This window comes from Nomascus leucogenys, chromosome 25 (genome assembly GCF_006542625.1).
Source record: "Nomascus leucogenys isolate Asia chromosome 25, Asia_NLE_v1, whole genome shotgun sequence".
Taxonomy (NCBI): domain Eukaryota; kingdom Metazoa; phylum Chordata; class Mammalia; order Primates; family Hylobatidae; genus Nomascus; species Nomascus leucogenys.
Window position 1 is genome coordinate 18,021,531 of NC_044405.1, and position 27,208 is coordinate 18,048,738.

The 27,208-nt window shown below is 38.7% G+C and overlaps 1 protein-coding gene across 17 annotated transcripts in view; it reads right to left on the reverse strand.

Annotated features, from left to right (window-relative positions):
- Positions 1-9,939: 9,939 nt before the first annotated feature.
- SYNJ1 (synaptojanin 1) overlaps positions 9,940-27,208 on the reverse strand; it is a 99,366-nt gene continuing 82,097 nt past the window's right edge. For 5 of the 17 annotated variants that reach the window (XM_030806133.1, XM_030806136.1, XM_030806138.1 and 2 more), the window contains 7 exons: positions 26,597-26,635; positions 24,682-24,729; positions 23,364-23,402; positions 23,165-23,235; positions 20,939-21,047; positions 20,177-20,394; positions 9,940-12,992 (listed from right to left, as the gene is read on the reverse strand). In XM_030806133.1, the coding sequence (XP_030661993.1) occupies positions 12,180-12,992; positions 20,177-20,394; positions 20,939-21,047; positions 23,165-23,235; positions 23,364-23,402; positions 24,682-24,729; positions 26,597-26,635 (1,337 nt within the window). In that variant the 3' untranslated portion in view covers positions 9,940-12,179. Of the gene's footprint in view, positions 12,993-16,053; positions 16,081-20,176; positions 20,395-20,938; positions 21,048-23,164; positions 23,236-23,363; positions 23,403-24,681; positions 24,730-26,596; positions 26,636-27,208 lie in introns of those variants that run through there. The other 12 variants (XM_030806140.1, XM_030806139.1, XM_030806143.1 and 9 more) reach the window with 10 other exon arrangements.

Below are 27,208 nucleotides of genomic sequence, written 5' to 3' on the forward strand. Positions count from 1 at the left end.
GTGTGACAGTAGGAGCAACCTCCCCCGAGGATACAACGAACAAATACAGAGGATGTACACGTGTTGTGACATTAGCAGTAACATCCATTTAGGATATTACGAATATTATCACAGTGAGAACACCCCCTGTGATATTAGGAGTAACATCCCCCTACAATATGGGGAATGGTATCATACGGTGTACACCCCCCGTGACATTAGAGGTAACATTTCGTTAGGATATTATGAATAATATTACAAGGTGTACAGCCCCTACGATATTAGGAGTAACATGTCCATGAAATATTACTAATAATATCACTGTTTGTACACCACAGGTGACATTAGGAGTAACAGCCCCCAAAACTATTATGAATAACTTCACAGGGTGTACACCCTCTGTGACATTAGGAGTAACATCTTTCTAAACTATTCCGAATAATACCGCAAAATGTACACCCCCTGTGACATTAGAAGTAATATCGCCTGAGGATATAAAAAATAATACCAGATTGTGCACCTGCATTGTGACATCAGTAGTAACATCCCTTTAGGGTATTATGAATATTATCAGAGTGTGAACACCTTCTGTGACATTAGGAGTAACATCACCCTACAATATTGGGAATAATACCACACCGTATACACCGTCTGTGACATTAGAGGTAACATTTCTTTAGGATATTACGAATAATATGACAGGGTGTACAGCCCCTGTGATATTAGGAGTAACATATCAAAAAAAACTTTACAAATAATACCACTGTTTGTACACCACGTGTGACATTAGGAGTAACATCCCCCAAAACTATTATGAATAACTTCACAGATTGTACACCCTCTGTGACATTAGGAGTTAACATCTTCCCAGAATGTGAAGAATAACATCACAGGATGTACACCCCCATGACATGAGGAGTAACATCACTCTAGGATATGACGAATAATCTAACAAAGTGTACACAATTTATATGGTAGGAATAACATCCCCCTGGGATACTACACATCATAGCACAGAAAGCACAGCCCCTGTGACAACAGGAGGAACATCCCCTTGGGATTTTACCAATAATATCACAAGGCGTACACGCATTGTGACATTAGTAACAATATCCAGCTAGTAGATTGTGAATAATATCACGGCGTGTACACATTTGCGACATTAGGAGTAACATCCCCCTAGAATATTACGAATAATATCACAGGGTGTACATACCCTGCGACTTTAGGATAATCATCCCCCTGGAAAACTACAAATAATTTCACAGGGTGTTAAACCCCTGTGACAATAGGAATAATATACTTCTAGGATATGACGAATAATATCACAGTGTGTACACCCACTCTGATATTAAAAGTTATACCTCCCTCAGATATTGTGAATAATATCACAGGGTGTACACCATGTGTGCACACGCACTGTGATTTTTAAAGTAATATCTCCTTAGGATATTACGAATAATATCAAGGGGTGTACACACCCTATGACATTAAGATAACATCCCTTTAGGATATTCCAACTAATATCCCAGGGTGTACACCGCATGTGACATTACGAGTAACATCTTCCTGGGATATTACGAATAAGATCCCAGTGTTGACGCCCCCTGTGATTTTAAAAGTAAAATCTCCCCAGAATATTACTAATAATAACACAGGGTGTACACCCCTGTGACGTTAGGAGTAACATCCTCCCAGGATATTACGAATAATATCAGAAGGTGTACACACATGGTGACATTAGTAGTAATATCCCGCTAGTATATTGTGAATACTATCACAGGGTATACGCACCTGTGACATTAGGAGTAACATCCCCCCTGGAATATTCTGAATAATATCACAGGGTGTACACTTCCTGTGACTTTAGGACTATCATCCCACTAAAATATTACGAATAATGTCACAGGAGGTTAGCCTGTGTAATATCACAGGGTGTACACCCCCTGTGACATTAAAAATAAAATCCCCCTAAGATATTCCGAATAATATCACAGGGAGTACACCCCGTGTGACATAGGAGTAGTAACCCATGAGGATACAACGAATAATATCAGAGGGTGTACACGAATTGTGACATTAGTAGTAATATCCCGCTAGGATATTACAAATAATATCACAAGGTGTACACCCCGCGTGACATTAATTTAGGTAACATTCCCCTAGAATATGACCAATTACAGGGTGTAGAACACCTGTGATTTATGAGTAAGATTTCTATAGAATATTACAAGTAATATCATTTGGTGTGCACTCCGTGTGACATTAGGAGTAACATCCCACGAAACTGTGACGAATAATTTCAAAAGGTGTACATTAAAAGTAACATCTCGCTAGGATATTACGAATAATATCACAGGGTACACAGCCCCTGTGACATGAGGAGTAATGTCTTTTTAGGATATCACGAACAATATAACAAGATGTACACACCCTGTGACGTTAGGTGTAACGTCCGTCTAGGAGACTATGAATACTATCGCAGCAAACACACCCCCTGTGACAATAGGAGTAACATCCCCATAGGATATTATGAATAATATCACAAGGTGTACACACATTGTGACTTCAGTGCTAATATCCCTCTCATATACTGTTAATAATATCACAGGGGGGTAACATCTCCCTAGAGTATTACCAATAATATCATAGGGGGTACACACGCCTTTGGTTTAGGAGTAATCTTCCCCTAGGATATTACAAATAATATCACAGTGTGTACACTCACTGTGATATTAGCAGTCCCATTTTCCTAGGATATTGTGAATAATATCACAGGAGGTGTTCGCACATAATGTGTACACCATGTGTGTACACCCAATGTGGTATTTGAAGTAATATGTACCTAGGATCTTAGGAATAATATCAAAGGGTGTACACCCCATGTGACATTAAAAGTAACATCCTTTTTGGATATTCTGAATGCTATCACAGGGTGTGATATTAGGAGTAACCTCTACCTAGGATAACCCATGTGATATTAGGAGTAACCTCTTCCTAGGATATTACGAATAACATCACAAGGGTGTACACCCCTGTGACTTTAAAAGTAACACCCCCCTAGGATATTACGAATAATATAACAGGGTGTACACCCCCTGTGACATTAGGAGTAACATCTCCCTAGGATATTACGAATAATGTCACTGGGGGCACACCCTCTGTGATATTAGCAGCAACATCTTTCTAGGATATTACAAATGATATCACAGTGTGTACACTCACTGTGATATGAGAAGAAATATCTCACTAGGATATAAGCTATCACATCACAGAGTGTACACACATGGTGTACACCAACTGTGTTATTAGAAGCAATATCTCCTTAAAATATTAGAAAAATATCAAAGGGTGTGCAGACTGTGTGATATTAGGAGCAATATTTGCCCTGGTTATTACGACTAACATCAAGGGTGTACACACACGGGGTACACGCACTGTGATATCAGGAGTTGTATCCCCCTAGGATATTACGAATAATGACACAGGCAGCTTACACACATGGTGTACACCTCCTGTGCCATCAGGAGTAACATTCCCCTAGGATATTACGAATAATATCACAGCAGGTGAACACACATGGTGTACACTCCGTGTGACATTAGGAGGAACATGCCCCTAGGATATTAGGAATAGTATCACAGCGTTGAATATGCATGATATACACCCCCGGTGACATTAAAAGTAACATCCCCCTAGGATATTACGAATAATATCACAGCGAGTACACCCCGTGTGACATTAGGAGTAACATCCCTCGAGGATACAATGAATAATATCAGAGGGTGTACATGCATTGTGACCTAAGTAGTAACATCTCTTTAGGATATTACAAATAATATCACAGGGTGTACACGCATTGTGACATTAGTAACATCCCACTATGATATGAGGAGTAATATAACAGGGTGTACACCCCCTGTGACAATAGTAGTAACATTCCCCTAGAATATTATGAATAATATCACAGGAGGTACAGCCCCTGTGATTTACGAGTAACATTTCTATAGAATATTACAAGTCATATCACTGTGTGACTCTGTGTACACCCCGTGTGACATTAGGAGTAACATCCCACAAAACTATTACGAATAATATCACAGGGTGAACACCCTCTGTGACATGAGGAATAACGTAGTTTTAGGATATTATGAATGATATGACAAGGTGTACACACCGTGACGTTAGGAGCAATATCCGTCTAGGATATTAGGAATAATATCACAGGGAACACACCCCCTGTGACATTAGGATATTATGAATAATATCACAAGGTGTACACGCATTGTGACATTAGTACTAATATCCATCCCTCTCATATACTATGAATAATATCACAGGGTGTACATCCCTGTGACATTAGGAGTAACATCCCCCTGGAATATGATGAATAATATCACAGGGGGTACACACCCTGTGACTTTAGGAGTATCACCGCCCTGGAATAAGAGGAATACTGTCCCAGGGTATTAACCCCCGTGACCTGAGGAGTAACATCCCGCTGGAATATTACGAATAATATCACAGCGTGTACACCAACTGTGATATTAGGAGTTCTATTTATTTTTAGGATATTAGGAATAATATCACAGTAGGTGTACCAAAATAGTGTGTACACCTACAGTGATATTAAAAGTTATATCTCCCTAAGGTATTGCGAATAACATCACAGTGGGGGTACACCCACTGTGATATTTGAAGTAATATCTCCCTAAGATATGACAAAAAATATCAAAGGGTGGACCCCGTCTGTGACATCAAAAGTAACATCTCTTGTGGATATTCCGAATAATATCACTGGGGAATGTGTATTGGGGAAGGGGGCGTGTGGGGAGAAAGTGTATGACTGAAGGCCTGGAAATGCCCAAAGCCAATCCGGACTTCATAGGAAGACTGATAACTGATAGTGGATAGAAGGGGGATGGAGCCTTAGGGGGAAGATGTGTTATTATTTCTAGTACTGTTGAGACAGGGATCACCCAAACGCTGGAAGAGGCTGTACTGGTCTGATTGGCAAATGTCCATCTCGCCGGAAGGAGAAATGGGCTACTATGTTTTCTTAGCTCCTGACTGCCCACCATAAGGTCATGCCCTTTCTCTTGAATCCAGTTCTGTACTCATCAACTTCTTAAAATTTTACAGTATAGCCTTCCAGATAGAGAGCTACATGTCCACAAACTTACGTATTTTACAGGGTCTCAATATAATTTTTAATAATATTGAGAAATGTAGGAAATCGTTGCATAAGAACCCATGTACTGACCATCCAGTTTTGTTTAAATATGTAGGTTAGTAATCATCTAGTGATTATTAAAATCACCACAGATCAAGCCCGTGCATTATCTTTAAATTTGTCGGCCCTGGTATTTGTCATCCTCATAACTTTATTATAACTGCATTCTATTCAGCATTTTCTTTTTTTTCTTTTTTCTTTTTCTTTTTTTTTTTTTTTTGAGACAGAGTCTCACTCTTGTCGCCCAGGCTGGAATGCAGTGGCTCATTGCAACTGCCGCCTCCTGGGATTACAGGCGCCGGCCACCACGCCCAGCTAATTTTTGTATTTTTAGTAGAGACAGGGTTTCACCATGTTGGCCAGGCTGGTCTCGTGACCTCGGGTGATCTGCCCGCTTCAGCCTCCCAAAGTGCTGGAATTATAGGCGTGAGCGACCACCCGGCCCTGTTGAGCATTTTCTTAAGGTCCTTTTCTTCTCATACAGGTCTTGTCTTAAATATCTGTGGTTAGCTCTTCCTTGGTGTGGTTTCAGCAATCATAAATCATACAAAGCCTGTTGTCTTGCCCTCAGGCACCCAAGTGACTTCTGAATCTGAAGACCAAGATGACACCTGGTGTGGTCTGGTGAGTTTTGGCTGGTTTTCTCTTAGTATTTTAGGTGCTGTTTCTTTTCTAGGCTGAAGAGCATCTTATGACCATTTGTATCTGTTAAGCGATCCATCAGTGATTAACATCCTGGTCTGGATAATTTATGAGTCATTCATGATGGCTGCTGGATGTCAGGCAGCCAGAAAGAAAAAGAGCAAATTTTACTCTATTGACTGCTTTTTTTTTTTGCCCTAATACACTACAGATACAGTTAAAGCCCCCACATACCTCTTTCTAATCCCATTCTCTTCTTCCCCTTCTCCAGAGGTAAACTGCTATTCTGAATTTGGTGTTTATCATTTCCATTGCATGTTTTTTATACCATTAACGTGTATGTACCCCTAAAATATATCCTTTTGTGTATTTTAAATTTTATTTTATTTATTTATTTATTGAGACGGAGTGTCGCACTGTCGCCCAGGCTCAAGTGCAGTGGTGCAATCTCGGCTCACTGCAACCTCCGCCTCCCAGGTTCAAGTGATTCTCCTGCCTCAGCCTCCCAAGTGGCTGGCACTACAGGCGCCCGCCACCACACCCAGCTGAATTTTTTGTATTTTTAGTAGAGACGGAGTTTCACTACGTTGGCCTCGAACTCCTGACCTCGTGATCCGCCCGCCTTGGCCTCCCAAAGTACTAGGATTACAGGCGTGAGCCACCGCGCCTGGCCTTTTAAATGTTATATAAATGGTGTCTTACTATTTTGTATCTTGCTTTGTGGCTACACCGTGAGGTTTTCTCGTATGTTCTTTTCACTCACGTATTTTCACGGTTGTCTACTATTCCACTGTATGACTATGCCACTCCACTCCCCTGTTGACGTTTATTTCTGGCTTCCACCATTACAAACAATGCCTCTCATGCTCGACAGGTCCTAGTTTCTCTAGAAGTCAGATTTCTTATTGATAGGGTATATGAATTTTACCTAACATTGTTAAATTGTTTTCTTGAGCTGATGTGCCAGTTTACCCTTTCACCAACCATGTAAGAGTTCCCCTCTCTCCATATAATTGGTAATCCTTGGCTGGGCGCGGTGGCTCACGCTTGTAATCCCAGCACTTTGGGAGGCCAAGGCGGGCGGATCACGAGGTCAGGAGATCGAGACCACGGTGAAACCCCGTCTCTACTAAAAATACAAAAAAATTAGCCGGGCGTGGTGGCGGGCGCCTGTAGTCCCAGCTAGTAGGAGAGGCTGAGGCAGGAGAATGGCGTGAACCCGGGAGGCGGAGCTTGCAGTGAGCCGAGATTGCGCCACTGCACTCCAGCCTGGGCGACAGAGCGAGACTCCGTCTCAAAAAAACAAACAAACAAACAAAAATAATTGGTAATCCTTGATATGGTCACACATTTTTCTAACATTAATAAATTGGTGTTTTGATTTATACATCAGTTTCTCGTGAGTTTATTACATGCCTATCACCCTTGCTATAGTTTCTGGTCCTGCAGAGCTCAGAATCTGGCTGTGGGTCATGTAAAAACGATGAAAACTAAGCTACAGACTGAAGAAGTATCTGCAAACCACATATCCAATGAAAGATTAGTAGAATCTAGAATATGTAAATAATCCTCAACTGTAAAAACAAAATCCATTTAGATGATGGACAAAATACCACAGACACTTTGCTGAATATAAGATGGCAAATAAGCACTTGAAAAGATCTTCAGGCCGGGCACAGTAGCTCATACCTATAATCCCAACACTTTGGGAGGCCGAGGTGGGCGGATCACCTGAGGTCAGGAGTTCGAGACCAGCATGACCAAAATGGTGAAACCCATCTCTACTAAAAACACAAAAAATTAGCCGGGCATGGTGGCAGGTGCCTATAATCCCCACTATTGGGAGACTGAGGCAGGAGAATCGTTGGAACCCGGGAGGTGGAGGTTGCAGTGAACCAAGATTGTGCCACTGTACTCCAGCCTGGTTGCCAGAGCAAGACTCTGTCTCAAAAAACAAAACAAAAACAAAAGATTTTTTATCATTAGCTGTTAGGGAAATGCAATTGAAACCACAATGAATCATCCACTACTATCATGGCTAAAATAAAAAATAGCGACAACACCAAATGAAGAAAAGGATGTGGAGAAGCTGGATTACTCATGCATTGCTGATGGGAATGCATCAGTAAGCACTCTGGAAGAGTTTTAGTTTTTAAAAAACTGAAGCATGCCATTAGCATATAACCAAGCAATTGCACTCCTGGGCATTTATCCCAGAGACATAAAAACTTATCTTCATAGCAGCTTTATTTGTAATAGCCACCAAACTGGACACAACCCAGGTGTCCTTCAGTGGATGGTTAAATAAACGGTGGTACATCCATACCATGGAATACTATTCAGCAATAAAAAGGAACAGAGAGTACATGCAACCTAGATGAATCTCCAGAGACTTATGCTGAGTGAAAAAAGCCAACCCCAAAATGTTACATAGCACGATTCAGTTTACGTAACATTATTGAAGTGAGAAAATTATACATGTGGAGATCAGATTACTGGTTGCCAGAGGTTAAGGGCAGGGGAAAAGGAGATGGGATGAAAGGGCAGTGGGAAAGGGGCAACATGAGGGCTCCTTATGGTGATGGAAATGCTCTGTATCGTTCATGTCTTGGTCATGCTCTGGTACTGTAGCTTTGCAAGATGTTACCCATGAGGGCAAGTGGGTAAAGGGGTACACAGGGTCTCTATTATTTCTTATAACTCCATATTAACCTACAAGTATCTTAAAATGGTTTTTGTAAGCCAATAATTCTGTAACTTCTTAATAAAATGTTAATGAACATTAAGAATTAAGGTAAGAATTTCAAATATCAATCAGATAGGTCTGAAAAACGGCAATATTAGCCTTGGCTTTTTTTTTTTTTTTTTTTTTTGAGATAGGGTCTTGGTCAGACGCCCAGGCTGGAGTGTGGTTGTGTGACTCACACAACCACTCACTGCAGCCTCGATCTCCTGGGCCCAAGTGATGCCCCACCTCAAACTTCTGAGTAGCTGGGACTACAGGGACGCACCACCACGCCCAGCTAATTTTTTTGATTTTTACCAGAGATAAAGTCTATGTTGTCCAGGCTGGTCTCGAACTCCTGGGCTCAATGAATCCTCCTGCCTTAGCCTCCCAAAATGCTGGGAGTAGGGCATGAGCCAATGCACCTTGCCTAGCCTTGACCTCTTTTTCTTTTCTTTGAGACAGAGTCTCCCTCTGTCCCCCAGGATGAAGTGCAATGGCGTGATCTCGGCTCACTGCAACCTCCGCCTCTCAAATTCAAGCTATTCTCCTGCCTCAGCCTCCTGAGTAGCTGGGATTACAGATGCCCACCACCACGCCCGGCTAATTTTTGTATTTTTAGTAGAGACAGGGTTTCACCATGTTGGTCAGGCTGGTCTCGAACTCCTGACCTCATGATCCACCCACGTCGGCCTCCCAAAGCGCTGGGATTACAGGCGTGAGCCACCACGCCCAGCCCTGGCCTTTTAATTTGGGTCTCTTTAGGCAGTCCCTTTTTCTGTCTGGTTATTTGTGTCCCAATTCCACTTTGCCCCCCAGTTGTTCCTTCTGCTTTGGGTAAGAAAAATCATTCCTCTTTCTTGTATTATTATGTCAGCATGTTTTTGCGTGAGGGCCTCTCTTATGGAATAAGTGCATGGAATTTTTTGTTTTGAAACAGAGTTTCGCTCTTGTCACCCAGGCTGGAGTGCAACGGCACAATCTCGGCTCACTGCAACCTCTCCCTCCCAGGTTCTAGCGATTCTCCTGCCTCAGCCTCCCCAGTAGCTGGGATTACAGGCCTGCACCACCACGCCCGACTAATTTTTTTTTCGTATTTTTAGTAGAGAAGGAGTTTCACCATATTGGCCAGGCTGGGCATGGACTTTTTAATAATGATTAGTAATCTCAGAAAATCTTTCTTCTTATTTTTAGAGGAAGCACTATCTGGAGAAATGAAAATAAGGTCTTGAATTAAAATATCTGATTCGGCAATAAGGGTTAAGCTTATTTTGTTTGAACGTCATCAAACTTGTGTATGTAAAGTACAAGGAAAATGGCTGAGAAAAATTCTTCCCTTTCGAGCAAAGAAGTCAGCATGGTAAAGACAGATATATTTATTTCATATGACAGCACGTTTCACAGGATATGTACAGAATGTCTGTGTACCACTGACTTTAATACTGTACTTCTATAAAGTTTATAGTTATAAATACTGTATGCCACATAAGCAATAAAATTCTTACATATAAACAGCAATCTAATATAGAGAACACAGAGTTCACAAAGAGATCCTTAGTGTCTAACTTTTGCTCTGCTTTTAACAGAACTAGTAAATATTTAATAATACACAGAATAATGGCTAGTTATTTGCAGCATACCTTTAACTTTCGTAACTTTGTGCATTTTCAGCAACTTGCCAAGTATAATTTTCCTGATAAAGGCTGGGCTGCTGATATGTATATTTTAGACAGTAGTTTATATCCAATAGGAAACATTGCTCACAGATCTGCAATTTGCACTAGTGAAGTTTACCTAACAATGAATTATTTTGCTAATGGAGAGCAAATACCATACACACTAGTCACATGGATGTTAAAGCCCACAGTTTCAACAAGTTAATTCACATTTTGAAGCAACTGCTTATAGTAATACTGCTGTTTAAAAGACACTACTGCTGAAATGATTAGAACCTCCAAAAAACAATATAAAACTCACAAGAGTTATTTCTAACAGCAAATCCTGGCTGTTAACAGAGAAGATTACTTCTATAAATATAGTATTTTGATAACATTTGAGCATTTAGAAAAATGCTTTTTTTCCTAATAGATTTGCTTTATGTCATAAGTGCAGTGCAGTTTGCTGTGCTTTTAACATTCTACATATCCGTAGCCACGAACGCTATTTTTCGATATTCCCTCAATGTACATCTTTAAAGGTTAAGTGTGGACATAAGAATTTAGGTGGACATATACAATTCTTTATATAAAAGGAACGTTAATGTAAGTCTTAATGGGTAAAGATGATTGTAACTGAAACTGACAAAGAAACAACTATTGCTCAAGGAGTTTTCTGATTGGTTTACTTAATGATATCAAAATACTACATTCTGTAAAAATTCTGTGTACTTCTTCAAAAAATTAATAAAAGCGGGATCAGTTGCATATCGGCAGTGCAGGAGACAAAATCCGCAGCTACTTTGAGGTATAGCCCTAAAAACTTAAAGCAGCATCATAGATGTGTTATGTAGCCTCGTAAGAGGGGGGAGAACACACACTGGGTATATTCCCAATTCAAAGCACTCAGGGGACGGCTGCTTTCCCTGCTAAAAGCAAAGTTCCACAGCAAAAGCAGCAAAAAGAAAATATGGGAGGGATATGGGCAACGTATATTCGAACGTACACAGAGAAGAGAGTATGGTTAGCTCTAATCTTTCTCATTGAACTTGGTGGTATGTGCCTTCCCTGCATATAAGGCCATAGTGCTTTTTTGGGAGCACTAGAATATCCATCCACTTGACAGTGACCACAAAATAGGCTGTTCCCAGCTGCAAGAACCTCCTCCTGGAGAAAAGCATATGAAGGTGCTAGAGTGAAAAGTAACAAGGTTGTATTTGAAGGGGTTGGATGTGGAACGGTAGAAAATTCTGATTCTGTGGTGAGATTATTCTAGTTTTCAAAACAAAATTAATGAAAGGTCCAAATTACATTTGCAGCCATCTTTTTGGTAATGAAATATTGAAAAAGGGACTTTGTTGGAACTTTTAGGTATAATTTGGTCTGAGTTATAGCCTAGAAATTAAACTATGAATTGTAAAAATATGTAAATGCATATATAGAAGTACATGTGTTTGTATGTGTTATATATGTACACATACCTATACTTTTTTCCTTTAAAGCAATGCCTTTCAAAACTCTGTTCACTGTAACCTTGGCAGCTCTTTGGTAAATACTCACAGATACCACTTGTTAACAAGTATGAGAGGGCTGGTGGAAATGTCAGCTGAAAGTTGGGTGGGCTTTTTGAGATTCTTCAGAAGACTGACCGAAAAGTTTTTGAATAAGGACTGCTTTCTAAAGTAGTTTTAAGCACTTTTTATGGCTACTACTGTCTCTTATTCATCCGAAGAGAAATACATCAAAACTCCAGTTAACAATGAGAAGGGTTTTTCCTTATTTCCAATATACACATAGTCCAACTCTGTACACATCAAATAGTGGTGTTTTGTGAAGGTATCAGTGCACTTACAATGACTTATTGCACATAATGAAATACTAATGCCCAATTCTCTTGGCTCTATCCTGCCAAAAGCAAATACCCACTGTCTTCTATTGCATGGCGTTATCTTTCTGTAAAGTCCAGTGTGGGTGAAGCCTTAGAGGCCAAGGTCGTGAAAGGATCTACTGGAGGGCTGGTGCCGGGCGGGAGCAGAGGGACAGGAGGTGGAGGAGGTCTTCTTGACGGCAACACACAGAAAGAGACATTTGTACCTTTGTTCCAGTCATCATTCAATGTCAGGTTGGAGCCGGAAAATGAACTTGGCTGATTACCCAGTAAGTCTGAACAAGCTGACTTTGACTTCCCTTTCACACCAAAATCCTCTTCTTCCTCGAAGGTTACCCATCCTTTCGGGTTGCTAATTTTTAATGCAGACTGGCCCTGTAGATCAAAACTGTCCTTAAAGTCATCAAGTGAAGATGAAGCCTTGCTTTTGTTATGACCAAGAGGCTGCAGAGAAGGGAAAGGACTGATAGTAATGGGCTCTTCTTTGGAGAACCATGAAGTTGCCTCTGATTCTTGAGACTCGGCTCTAAATGGGTTTCCAGGAGCAGCAGTCCTGTCACTGAAAGGATTTGTCCTGGTCAAGCCAGTAATAAATGGGTTTGGAGAACTTCGCATATTTTCCTGGGATTGACTCCGAGCTGGAATTGGAGGCATTGTTGGCATGCAACTTACAGAACTTAAAGTATTAACATTACTTTGTGTTGCAGAAGGCAACTGAATCAACCTCTTTGGGTCTGGGGTTGGAACAGGTGACGTTTGAACAGATAGCTGAGCCTTTGATACAGCAAGCAGATTAAATGACAGATCTTCAAATGGGTCAATCTTTAATGGTGATTCTCGTTTGCCATCAGAGATTCCATTTGTTTTTACCTGCAAAAGAAAAGGAGCACTGAAAAATCAGTTTATATTTACTCTTAATATCCCCTATTCTTCCTGTCTCAATTATTCTTCCCTTTTTAGGGGCAAGCATGTAAATTTAGAAACTAAAAAGTAGCTTTGTGTAGTTTGTTACTCTGGTGGTTTAAATAAGATGAAACAGCTACAATCTTTAAAAACTTCTTTCTAAATAAATCCTTTCTAATTAAATCCATTTTTAAATCCCTCAAAATCAAATAGAGCTTATTTCATTCATGCAAGTTTTGAAATGGTAAGAAGGAGAATTGTACAGAATTAACAAATTTGTTCATGCCCAGTTCTATCACATTTCAGCATGAACTTAAGAAATCCATACTTATAACTTATGCTAAATCTATATAAATAAAATTCTAACAGCCATCTATGATGATGATGTGGTTTTATTGTTCTTTTAAGTATGTTTTCTAAAATTAATGTTACTATGGAAATTCAATTTTATAGGTAAAATTAATTCTATTAGCATATTTTATTCCCAAGATGAAGACTCCATCTTTCCCTCTTCTACTTGGAAAAATAAATTTTGAGAGTTCTTTGCCATGCCCCCCCCTTTTTTTTTTTTGGAGACCGAGTCTTGCGCTGTCACCCAGGCTAGAGTGCAATTGCAACGATTTTGGCTAACTGCAACCTCCACCTGCCGGGTTCAAGTGATTCTTGTGCCTCAGCCTCTGGGTAGCTGGGACTACAGGCGTGTGCCACCAGGTCCAGCTAATTTTTTGTATTTTAGTACAGATGGGGTTTCACTATGTTGCCCAGGCTGGTCTCAAACTCCTGAGTGCAGGCAATCTGCCCACCTCAGCCTCCCAAAGTGTCAGGATTACAGGTGTGAGCCACCACGCCCAGCACAGCTGACTTTTAATGTAAGCTCTCCTTTGTTGAATAAACTGAATAATGTGAGGCTGGGCGCGGTGGCTTACGCCTGTAATCCCTGCACTTTGTGAGGCTGAGGCAGGTGGATCACCTGAGGTCAGGAGTTCCAGACCAGCCTGGCCAACATGATGAACCTGTCTCTACTAAAAATACAAAAAATTAGCTGGGCATGGTGGTGCGCGCCTATAATCCCAGCTACTCAGGAGGCTGAGACAGGAGAATTGCTTGAACCTGGGAGGCAGAGGTTGCAGTGAGCTGAGATTGCACCACTGCACTCCAGCTTGGGCAAGAGCAAAACTCCGTCTCAAAAAACAAAAAACAAGAACTGAGTAATGTCACAACTTTCCGTAAAAAAAATTGACCCTCCCGTCTTGTAAAAATATTCCAAAACAGATAAACTATTAGTAACCAAATGCAACCATTGCTTAAAACCAGAGGAAAAAAAGTTCCATTTTCTATTTGGTTTATGAAGTCTACAACCACAACGAAGATGTGCCTAGAGTGGTGCCTGGTCCCTTCTATGTGACAGAGTTGGCTGTGAACTGTTATCAGTAGGAAGAGTGCTTGGAATTCCTTCACTCTTGCCCTAAATCCCTTGGTCCCTACTCCATAAAGAAGGTGGCTGGAGTGGAGCACAGCCAAGGGACTGAGCAAAGACAAATGATCAGATGAAGGAAAACAACTATGATTCTAGCCTCATAAGCAAATTAGCTTATCAGGCATACATTATTAATTTTGAAAAAAAATGTATATAATTCTTAAAACTAGGGTAGATGACTTGGACACTTATGCTAACTTAAGAAAACTTCAGGGTTGGATACGATAGGGCAAAAAAAAAATCAGTTCAAGACTGGCAATGTAATAAAATGAGCACTGCCCAAAAGGAATTTGGATAGTTGTTAAAGCAACATAACTATACTTTCATGAAATACATTGCAAAAAAACAGCAGCAGTCTCAATAAAATGTAACTGCATATTATGAAACACTTAGTTACTGCTTAAGAATAAGGAAGGATGTTCACTTGTAAAAGGAAATGGATGACTTAAGTGAATAACTTTCAAGTCTGTTTTATTCAACTATCCTAGAATATGCTTTATAATTGGTTGAAACAGTATATTTTTCTTCAAACTTAGTGTGATAAATTTGTACAAAATTAAAGAGAAAACATGTCACAGACTTTAAACTGTATTCTAAATGTCTTAGGTAAGTAGACCTATATGTGGAAATGTACTTAAAAGGAAATTTATATAGATATTATAAAATTAACTCTATATTACCAAAAATCTCTGGACTATTTATAGTTAATATAAAATGGAAATACTTGTGTCTGAGACAAAATTCTCCTAAGACAGACAGAACCGTCTGCAACACAGACATTACATGAAAGGAGAATTTTGTGCTCTGCCAGCTTAGAATAGAAGTCACCTGCTGCGTAAGTGCTATACATTTAAATACCTTTATTTTCATATATAAGAAAATTTTTATTTCAAAATAAGTTAATTTGATAGAATCAGGATCATTTTTCCCAGACTTGAAATTACAATGACAACCACATCACCATTCATCACATTAGAATTAATTTGTAATCTAAGCAGGATTTGTGATGACAATATTAAAATTGGTGCTATTTTTACAGAGAAAGGTGTTGGAAGGACCTTTAAATAATCTTGTTATACTGGTAACTTTCATCTTCCTAAACCATCAATTCTTCCTTACCAATAACAATCTTGCTACTAAAACTATTTGAAAAAATATTTCCCCCAAATATTTTTTCCTAAAAAACATACTGAATTTTGTGTTTACGTAATTACATAAATGCCATTGTTAAAACCAAGAACTAATCTGGTTTTGCCAAAAAGGCCTTCATATACCTAAATCTTACTTTCTTGAAGTTACACTTTTTAGTTTTGTTAATTTTCATAAAAAAAGAAGCAAAAAGTGGTAAAGCATTAGCAAGAACAACTACATGGTTCCTAAAATCCAAAATACTAAGAAAAAGAAAAAGCAGGTTTTATGGTATGATAGAATTTATTAATGGAGACAGGTGGTTTTAAAAATGGGTGAAACTTTAGATGTATGAAGCAGAGATTCATACATCTAATGTGTTGAGACGGATGAAAACACATGTAAGATTGATAAATTGTCAGATACCTGTTACCCTGATGGTTGCTCCTGCTTTGAGAAAGGAAACAGACATCAAAGGAAAGAGTTAGGAGGACAATCCGAGATCAACCAGCAACCCTAACAATTCAGTCAACAAAATACTTTCTGTTCTAAGTTACATACAGAATCCAAGAGCAGCAACATTTGCAGGTTGTAACATAAATTCAAAAGACAATTCCAATCCTTTTATAATTTTGTTGAATTAGGGTCCAGACTTTAGTTTTGTCTGAGGTTGATTACTAACCAGTTCAGTTTTGTTATTCCAAAAATAATATTTCAAATGATTTCAGAGTTCTAAAATATTTTAAGCAACCTGTTATGGACTGAATATTTGTGTGCTCTCCCCTCCCAAATTCATATGTTGATTCCATAAGCCCCTGTGTGATGGTATTTGGAGGTGGGGCCACTGAGAGGTAATTAGAGTTAGATGAGGTCATGAAGGTGGGACCCCATGATGGGATTAGTGTCCTTATGAGAAGAGACACCAGAGAGCTTGTGCAAGGGTGTGTGCATGCTCTCATTCCAGGCACCACATGCAATGAGGCTGTGTGAACACACAGTGAGAAGGTGGCTGTCAGCACACCACAGAGTGCCCTCAACCAGAACTCAACCATGCTGGCACCCCGATCTCGGACTTCCAGCCTCCAAAACTGTGAGAAAATAAATTTCTGTTGTGTAAGCCACCCGGTCTATGGTATTTCGTATGTCAGCCCAAGCAGACTAAGACACAGCCTTAGGATAGCCTAGGGATGTCATTATTAGAGAAAATTGCAATGTAATGGTACAAAATGGTACCATTTTTGGTACATACTATTTTGCAAAAAGACTACCCCACTGAAAATTAGTACTCGTTTTAACAAAATGGTCAGGATCTAGCTGGTTTTATTTTACTCAAATTTTCTGAAGGATGATACTCTTAATATCATTAATTTACTTCATAATGTATTAGTTGGAAGGTACAAGAAACTTGTACCTTACAAGAAATTTGGAATTTACCTTTGTTTAAAAATGAAATCATAATCCCTCTATAATATACCATTATGTTTTAAAATCTAGTATCCTCAAGCAACAGTTTTGAGGTAAATCTTCTCCAATATCTAAACCTATTACTAAACAGCAAAACTAATTTTGACAATTCAGAGACATCACCCTGAAATATATTAAGTACTTTAGAATTCCCTGCCTAGTAAACATGAGACTCTTATTTAACACTCAGAGTTTTATGTATCAGCTCTGGCAGTGGATAGGAGATCAGGAATAGGTTTATACTGAGAGGTACAAGGTTGCTGTATCCTCCATTAAATGGGTCTAGAATGCTGCGATTTTTCTACCAGGTCTCACAGTAACAGTACAGCAGTGAGTTCGGTTCCTTTACTTCCAGTTGCATTTCCTTATTTCTGGCTCTCCGCTGATAAAGATGACTAAGATGCTGGAAGTCAGATAGATAAGTGAGGAGTTTTTATACTTTGTAAAGGATGTATGACATGTTATATAATCACTCGAATTAAACAAATCTCTTCTATACAAAATTATAAAGTCAAAGGATAAATAATAAAAAGTAAAACTGGCTCATGTACGTTATGTTTTAAATACCTTGTAGATTTGGAAAAGGATAAGTAAAGACTTGTAAAAATTACAAATGTTCAATTCTAAAACTATTCCATGTCATTACAAAATATCAAACTTGTCATATTTAAAAATCTCACCATCAGGTTTGAAAATCTTGTAAATTTTTCAACTTACAGCTACTTCCAATAATTTTTTAAAAATTTTATTATTTTTAAAATAGGCATTATTTTATGGTTCAAAATTCAAAAGGTACAAAAAGATAAAAAGACTCCTCCTCACCTCCCTTCTGGCCCCCAGCATTGGGCATTCCCTGGAGGAAACTGTAACCACTTTGTGATCCCTCACAGTGACACTCTCTTGTTTACTCATGTAAACAAGACCCCACCCTCCAAGAAAGATAAGTGTATCTGTGTATCTAATATTAAGGATTTTGATATCAATGACTGAGGCAAAAAGATACTTCAGGATTTGAAACAAATATCTTTGTCTTTTTGATGAACTGACAACCATGAGATTCAAGAATACAATCTAAGGGGGCACACACAAAGCATGTGCCGTCGGCCACCAAATCGCTATACTCACTTCAATGAAAAACGTAAATCAAAACAATGGAAAATTTTGAGAAAATGATATGTGTCTTAGAATGATTTTATAATGATAACTACAATCTCAGCTGACAGTTTGCACTTCCGGAAGTTTTTCAGAATACTTTATCTACTTTCGTATTGGTCTAAGGACACTTAAACCATCAGAGTTTTAGTAATTATGGCACACGTCTACAATGAGATGGATGCCCTAAAACAGTCCTAGAAAGCTCAGAGTGGCTAGTTGAAAAAGTTTTTTGCCCTTCAATTACATTTTAAAAACTACAATGGTATACAAGAAAATAAGAAAAATTCACGATTCACTAAAAATGGATTAGCAGAAAAAAAATTCATTATTTAAAGGAGTTCTACCATTATTACATATTTTCACCATCCTCAATTTTTCTTTTTTTTTTTTGAGATGGAGTCTCGCTCTGTCACCCAGGCTGGAGTGCAGTGGTGCGATCTCAGCTCACTGCAACCTCCACCTCCCGGGTTCAAGCAATTCTCCTGTCTTAGCCTCCTGAGTAGCCGGGACTACAGGCGCACACCACCACGCCTGGTAATTTCTGCATTTTTAGTGGAGACGGGGTTTCACCATATTGGTCAGGCTGGTTTTGAATTCCTGACCTCAGGCGATCCACCCGCCATGGCCTCCCAAAGTGCTGGGATTACAGGCATGAGCCACCGCTCCCAGACTTTATCCTCAATTTTCTAAACTAAAAAAATATAGAATTCTTTTTGGTATTAACCAGCTTAAGAGAACATTTATTTTTCTGTATTATATATCCTTCAACTTTTACAAATGTGACTTAATAAATGCTAACTGCTAACTTTATTCATATTGTATTGAATCATATTTACTTTAACATCTGTTTTCACCCTGTAGACACTTAAGAAACTGCTCACTTCTGCCAACTAGCTGGACATACCCATATATCTGTAAAAATAAATGTAAACTATTACTTATAAATGTGCTTAAGGGACATTGCCAATATGTATTATTTCTGTATTTCAGATCTTTCCAAAGTATAAAAGAAGACTTTTTATTTATTTATTATTATTTTTGGAAGTACAGGGTCTCACTGTGTCACCAGGCTGGAATGCAGTAGAGCGATCATGGCTCACTGCATAGGCCATGTAATGGCCCTGGGCTCAAGTAATCACCTCCTGGGCTCAAGTAATCCTCCTGGGCTCAAGTAATCCTCCTGGGCTCAAGTAGTCCTCCCACCTTAGCCTCCCAAGTAGCCAGGACCACAGGTGCATGGCACAACACCTAGATAGTTCTTTAATTTGTAGAGACAAGGTTTCACTATGTTGCCCAGGCTGGTCTTGAACTCCCAGGCTCAAGGGATCTGCCCATCTCGGCCTTCCAAAGTGTTAGGGTTCACTCATCTCGTGGTTTTTTCAAAAGAGTTTAATGAGATACTTTAAGGAAAGATCACTTTAAAAATTCATAGTAGGCTGGGCATGGTGGCTCACGCCTGTAATCCCAGCACTTTGGGAGGCTGAGGTGGGCAGATTGCCTGAGGTCAGGAGTTCAAGACCAGCCTGGCTAACGTGGTGAAACCCTGTCTCTACCAAAAATATAAAAATTAGCCGGGCATGGTGGCAGGCACCTGTAATCCCAGCTACTCAGGAGGCTGAGGCAGGAGAATCGCTTGAACCCGGGAGGCAGAGGTTGCAGTGAGCGGAGATCATGCCACTTCACTCCAGCCTGGGAGACAGAGCATGACTTCGTCTTAAAAAGGAAAAAACAAACAAACAAACAACAACAACAATAACAAAAAACCCAAACATATATATACACATATATATGTATAATAACAAAATATAAAAAGAAAATTAAAACTCGTATTTTTACTTCTTATAACAGGCAATAATTAAAATAGGTATGTTCAAAGACTAAATCATATGCATCAAAGATAATATTTTGTGTAACAAATGAGACTTACTTGCGGTTGTGAGGAAGCTTCTGAAGGCAAGCTATGGGATGACCTGCTTCGAGGTGGTGGTTGTGGTGGGGTTTCCAAATTTGGCTGGGGGCCAGACTGAGGCATAGGTGCTGCCACAGGGACAAGAGGCTCTTGCAACCTTTGAGCAGGCGGGGGCAAAGAAGACTGTGGAGGAAAAGCAGCCTGAGGCTTCAGTGGTTCAGGAAGGAAAGTTGAACCTAAAAAACCAGTGGTTGTCAGATGTTAGGTGTATTCTAGAAAACCATGTTTTTTTTCCTTCTTTAGTGAAATGTTAGGAGAACATTCTAGTTATTTCTTCCCCCAATAAGTAGCCTCATTTCTTGTGGTACAATGAAGGAAGGATATATCTATTTGAATATGTTGTAGAAGGTGGGAGATGACAGAAGGAAAAAGAGAAAAATATACACCAAAACCAGTACAGTATTTCTAATATAGTATCTACCTTTCTTTTCTCTCAATTTTAAAAAATTTTTGGTTTTTGAGACAGGGTCTTGTTCTTTTGCCCAGGCTGGAGTGCAGTGGCATGATCACGGCTTACCACAATCTCAACCTCCCCGGCTCAAGTGATCCTCCCACCTTAGCCACCCGAGTAGCTGGGACCACAGGCATGTGCCATCACAACTGGCTAATTTTAAGAGTTTTTAATTTTTTTACAGGCAGGTCTCACTATGTTGCCCAAGCTGGTCTCAAATTCCTGCGCTCAAGTGATCCTCCTGCCTCAGCCTCCCAAAGAGGATCTACCTTTCAACGTTTCTGATGTTTTGCTTTGGCTTTCAGGAGTCAGTCTTCCAGCAGATGCCCGCGCATGGCTCTGTGGGGCACTGATAACTCCAGCACGAGGAGGAATCGTCTACAGATAGGAAACATAACACTTGAGACATTTACTTACCTTCCGCAGGTGAAATTCTGTGAAAAAATTTGCTTTTGCATCTCATTTACTTTCTTCTATGGTATTAGTCCCTAATTTGTCATTTTAAGTGCTCTCTACTTGAAGCCATTATAATGATGAATTTTACAATCTTCCTGTTTACTTCTATTTACTATGTGCCAGACATTATGTTAATTAAGTACTGTACAGGCATTTCTATTTCATCTTCAAAATATCCCTCAGAAGTAGGTATTAAAATTTTATCATCTCTATTTTAAATTAAGATGAAGAAATATATACAACTTGCCCAAAGCCACACAGAAAGCAGAGCCAGGATCCAAACTCAGGTCTGACTAGCTGCAGGGCTAGGGTTCTTAACCATGTGCAATGCTGTCTTCATGGGGAAAAACTGGGATGATTTTAAAATATACAAGGAGATAGAGAGATATATACCTGAGCAACTAGGAGACTTTGGGGAAAAAAACACCCTAAGATTTTTGTTTGTTTGTTTGTTTTTTTTTTTGAGATGGAGTCTCACTCTGTGGCCAGACGGGAGTGCAGTGACACAATCTCTGCTCACTGCAACCTCTGCCTCCTGGGTTCTGGCCATTTTCCTGCCTCAGCCTCCCGAGTAGCTGGGACTACAGGTGCCCGCCACCACACCCGGCTAATTTTTTGTATTTTTAGTAGAGATGGGGTTTCACCATGTTGGCTAGGATGGTCTCGATCTCTTGACATCGTGATCCACCCGCCTCGGCCTCCCAAAGTGCTGGGACCACAGGCGTGAGCCACCGTACCTGGTCAAGATTTGTTTTTTAAGAGATGGGGTCTTGCTATGTTGCTCCAGCTAGACTTGAACTCCTGGGCTCAAGCGATCTTTCCATTGTAGTCCCCTGAGTAGCTGGGACTACAGGTGCATGCCACTGCCACCCAGCCATATATATATTTTTTAAACACAGAAGTACAACTTTTGAATGACTAACTCAATATTCCGAATTAAATACACTGAAAGACTCATGTGAAAAATATTTTTTCTATTTTCATATGTTTGCTGAAGGATCTAAGCTAACAATATTTATTTTAAGCAAAATATGAACTTTTAAACTCACAAAAATCCTAACTTTCTTTTCCTATACTTATGGTATTCAACAGAATAAAGAAAGTTCTTGTGCCAAGTGTGGTAATGGAATCAGTGAATGGCAAATTTCCCTTTTTTTGAAAAAAGGAGGATAAATATTTGAAGAGTAATATTACATATAAAAAGAAACTTCAGATTGTTAAGTGGACAGCTACAACAGAAAAGACAAAAACCTTCTATCTTCTTAGGAAGTGGTTTCTTCAGTTCTCACAATCTCAATAATCTTAATTTCTAGGTACAGTAACAGCTCTCAGTTTCCTACTCTTCAGATAGGGGCCTCTCAGTAGTCCCAGCTTCTGCTGGACTAGCCTAAGTCACTGACTACTGGTTTCTATTTGCTCTTTCTCTCTGTTCTTGATTACCTGTTATAGTCCAGAGAAAGTTTTCAAATAATTAAAAACCTATGTGTGTAAGAGAACATATAAACATACAGAAAAGACACATTCATCAGGTAGGGAAAAATCCTGTAACAACATCTACTCTCCTATTTCTAATACCTTTACGGAATATGATGAACATGATCAAGAAAAAAACCAAAAAGAGAAAAAAACCTTTAGAACCAGTTTTACTACACTGAATTTATCATTTTTTTTCTGAAATGCAATTAAATCCTTTTTAATGAAGGATTACTTTGTATCTTCATTAATTACTCAGGTAAAATGATAAAAAGCTGCCCAAATCCATCATTTCCTCATATACTGAGACTCTTAAGATACTTATTTAGTGACCATAACTGTTTTAAGTGTATCACTTTTATCCAAATAATGAAGTTCGTTATTTTTGAAGAGTATGTTAAAATAATGTTAGAGTCGGAAGATCATCAAGTGCAATTCCCTCATTTTAGAGTTGAGGAAATTGAGGCCTTGAAGGGTCACATGATTTCTCTAAGGTAACAAAACTGACTAGTAGTAAACAGGACTTAGAACTGAGACCCATTGGCCCCAGGCGAGGTTTTACCTACCGGTCTGGCTGTACTGTATCCAGCAGGTCCTGGGCCTGCAAGTCCTGCTTGAGGTGAAGGCTGACTGCGTCCTGGAACAAAGACATCATATCATATATTTAAGTTTAAAAAAATAAAAAAGAAACCACGTACTTATATTCCAAGTGTCTATTTCATGGTCCAGTTTTAAGGGTGAATAGCTACATTCAAGTGTTTTTACCTATATTATCTTTCCGTGTTGTTCCAGGGCTTTTGGGTGCTTTGAAGCAAGAAGGGAAAAAAAAAATTAGTTGTAAGTTAACAATTAAGCAATATTGCATAACATCAGCTTGCTGTTCTGCTTCATTACCAGCAGAAATGGGGGCATGAGATGGTAACAAAACAAAGCACTTTGCTTTGTATAATGATGAAGGGTATTATCAGTCCTGAATGAAATACTCCAAAAGAGAGAAAAATTACAATATTTAGAGAGACCTTTATGGGAGACAAGTGGTGACTTTAGTTTGATATCTCACTCATGGGACCACTTTTAGGGTGGCATTCCCCATAGAGCTCTCTCTTGTGAACCTTGAAAACATACAGTCAGCTGTGTGAACGGTCACAAGATGTGGCACTGCTGCCCCTTAGAGTCTGGCAGACAAGTGGCTTCTGAGCAACAGATACGACTGCATTTGTCAAATTATATAAGAGGCTCCTAGTAGCACTACTTTAGGGCTTCACGCTGTAGATGTCATTGTGGATAAGGTTATCTTATGATGAGATCTTTCAGATTTCTATAACAAAATCCCATCATTAAGACAGAAGACAGGTATATGTTATTACCAAATATCTGCCTTACGGAAGACAGTGTTAAAAATATGCTCAAACTCATTAGAAAGGTAGCTGAAGGATAAAATGAAATAAATTACTCTTGGAGCCAAAAGGAGTAGGAGTGACTATCAAGGGCAGCATCTTAGATAAACTCTCCTTTTTGTAAATAAATTCAAGTACAATTGTTATAAGAAATACATCAGCCTTTTAATAACTAAAATCGTAACAAATGGCCTCTAGTCTTAAAGGTCTTTTAAACAAATCTGGCTCAGTGCTAATCTATAAAATAGCTGTGTTACCTGAAATCTACTACAAAATACTATATTCTTGGATCTGAATTAATAGGGTTTAATTATAATCATTAATTTTTAAAACTTCAGATTAGTAAAGTACATTTCTAAATATTTTACTTATTCTTAAAAGAATTTTGAAGACATTCTTAAATAGTAATTTCACAACCTGGGCATATATAAACTATATATGAAACAGAGTACAAACAACATTAAGGATCTCAGGGAAATTAAATGGATATCCATTAGAAACTATAGGTGACATAGAATGAAGAGAGGAAAAAATACAAGGTATACATAAGGAGAGGAAAGAAAAGTTTACAGCTGGACCAAGAAAAGATTTAGTATGCCTGTAAACATTGGGGCGTGCGGAGGTGGGGCGCTGACACTGAGAAATAAAATGAGAGAACCACTTCTATAATGCAAGAGTCTTGTTACCTTCCATCTCTCTCCTAGCTACCCCAGGACTGGGAGGGGCTCCAATACCTTTTTAGAGAAAGAACAGAAACTATATATTGTTCAGGGCCCACAGCACAGAATGAAAGGCAGGCACACAAGACAATTTCCATAGTAAACTCACTTTTGCAAAAAGGCTCTTTTGTTGCTTTAAATTTCTTCAAAGATATCAATACAAACCAAAGTGACTTTAGATGCTTGGCCCAAATCTGAATCCTCCCTTTACTCAAACAGAAGAGTAGAAACAGGACGACAGTTTTCTTTTTATATATGCAATTACTACCAGTAGGGAATTTAAAAATATGTTTAATGAAGCCCTTTGCTTTAAAAATCATCTTACTCCTTATATCCAGAGCAAGTAAAAACTCTGATATTTGATAGTCAAAAGGAAAGAAATCATAAATTTCTATGAGGCTACGTAAGTCTTTTGAAGTTAGTTTTTGATGCATTAATTTTAAAAACTCTAATGTACTATAATGACGTAAAGGAATTATTGTTTATAGGATGAAAAAACATGTTGCAAACACTACTCACAAAAGAATTATGAAGGGGAGCAATTTTAAAAATTAAGACAGATTTCGACCAGGCGCAGTGGCTCACGCCTGTAATCCAGCACTTTGGGAGGCCGAGGTGGGCGGATCACGAGGTCAGGAGATCGAGACCACGGTGAAACCCCGTCTCTACTAAAAAAAAAAAATACAAAAAATTAGCTGGGCATAGTGGCGGGCGCCTGTAGTCCCAGCTACTCGGGAGGCTGAGGCAGGAGAATGGCGTGAACCTGGGAGGTGGAGCTTGCAGTGAGCTGAGACTGCGCCACCGCACTCCAGCCTGGGCGAAAGAGTGAGACTCCATCTCAAAAAACAAACAAACAACAAAAAAAAACAAAAACAAACAAACAAAAAAAAATTAAGACAGATTTCATTGTAATCCACTGGATTGCTAATATAACTTTTGACAGATTCATTTTAAATTTCTTTTCTACAGGATGTTTTCCTAATTAAAGCAGAAGATAAGCAAAAATTATCATGGAAATTTAAATAAAAGCAGGAGCTTGAAAAGGGAAAAATTAAATGTATTCTATAAAAGCAGGAGCTTAAAAGGGAAAAATTAAATGTTTTCTGTAGGTCAATGAAAAAATGATCACTTAGCTATATTCGGCAGAAGCTGTAATGCTGAAATAATTTAGCTATTTTTATCACACGCAGTCATTAAGATCTACACACAGGCAAAGTCAGTCTGTAGTAAGACCTGAATTGCTCAGCCATGTCACTAGGCAAGCTACAATAGAAACAGACCAGGCTACACATGCACAGTGAGCCTTAGTAACACTGGATTTGTAAAAGTTCTCCTGAGGAATTATGAAAACTCATCTCATCTTTTCTTGAGAATCAGATTAAATAAACTTGTCAAATGTATAACTCCAACTGAGCTCTGTGAGTTTTCACATAAACCAAGTAAACTATACTTCAAACAAAAAGTGACCCGCTGTGAATAAAAATTTCCTTATGAAGAAAGGAAAAAAAATCATACAGTTCTTTGCTAATCCACAAGCTTTTCCACTAGAAAATAAATGTATCACTAATCAGATACTTGGAAAATGTTCTGTATTTACTGTACCTGAATGACTTTTAAAATTAATATAACTTTTGGGTATTAAATCTTTGTAAATGAATCGACCACATTCATTAAAAAAAAATTATCAGGCCTGATGAACAATCCTAGCCTACCTGGGAAATGAAAGCCTTTATTAGTTTTATTTGTGGATTCGTTTTAAACTAGAATGTCATTCATTTTGACTTTTATCAAACAAACCTAAAATGTCTTTCAGCTGTAGGGATCAAGCTCCAAAACATTAATGAACCACGATTCACACATGCTAACAAATGTAAATGGTTACCTCCAAATTCCTTTCTAGTAGGTGCAGGACTCCTAGCCCCTTATCGTTCATAAGAAAATAGGCAGCAGAAAGGAAATGACATTAAATACAGAAGTGAAATGTCAAAGATTGCTATAGTATCCGTGATGTCAAGTATCATGCAGGAATTACATATTATCTAGCTACTACAAAAACTATTATTCAATGCATACGCTTATAATTGAAGTAACAGCATTATATTTAATTTAAAAGAACATTAAACAAATATATACAATTGTACATTAATACGTATGCTCTCCAGTTTTATTACACATTTTACAGAAATTAGTACATTTTAATTATTTAATGCTTATAAATCATCCAGAAATGAGGATTTTGAAAAAAATTAAACCTATTTTTACCTAAGAACAGTTTACATGCCTAACTAGATCAAATTAGCAAAAACAAAATAAACCTCTCTGGTTGGCTGGTGAGAAGGCAGCTAAAGGCAGCTGTGAAAACACCTTAGAGGAATCTACTCTGCAAACACTCTACCGTGTCTGTTGCGCCTACCATGTTCTTTAGAGAAAAGCTAAGAAATAGCAATAATGATAGAAAAAACAGTAAAATCCAGAAGCTAGAGATTGGAAAACA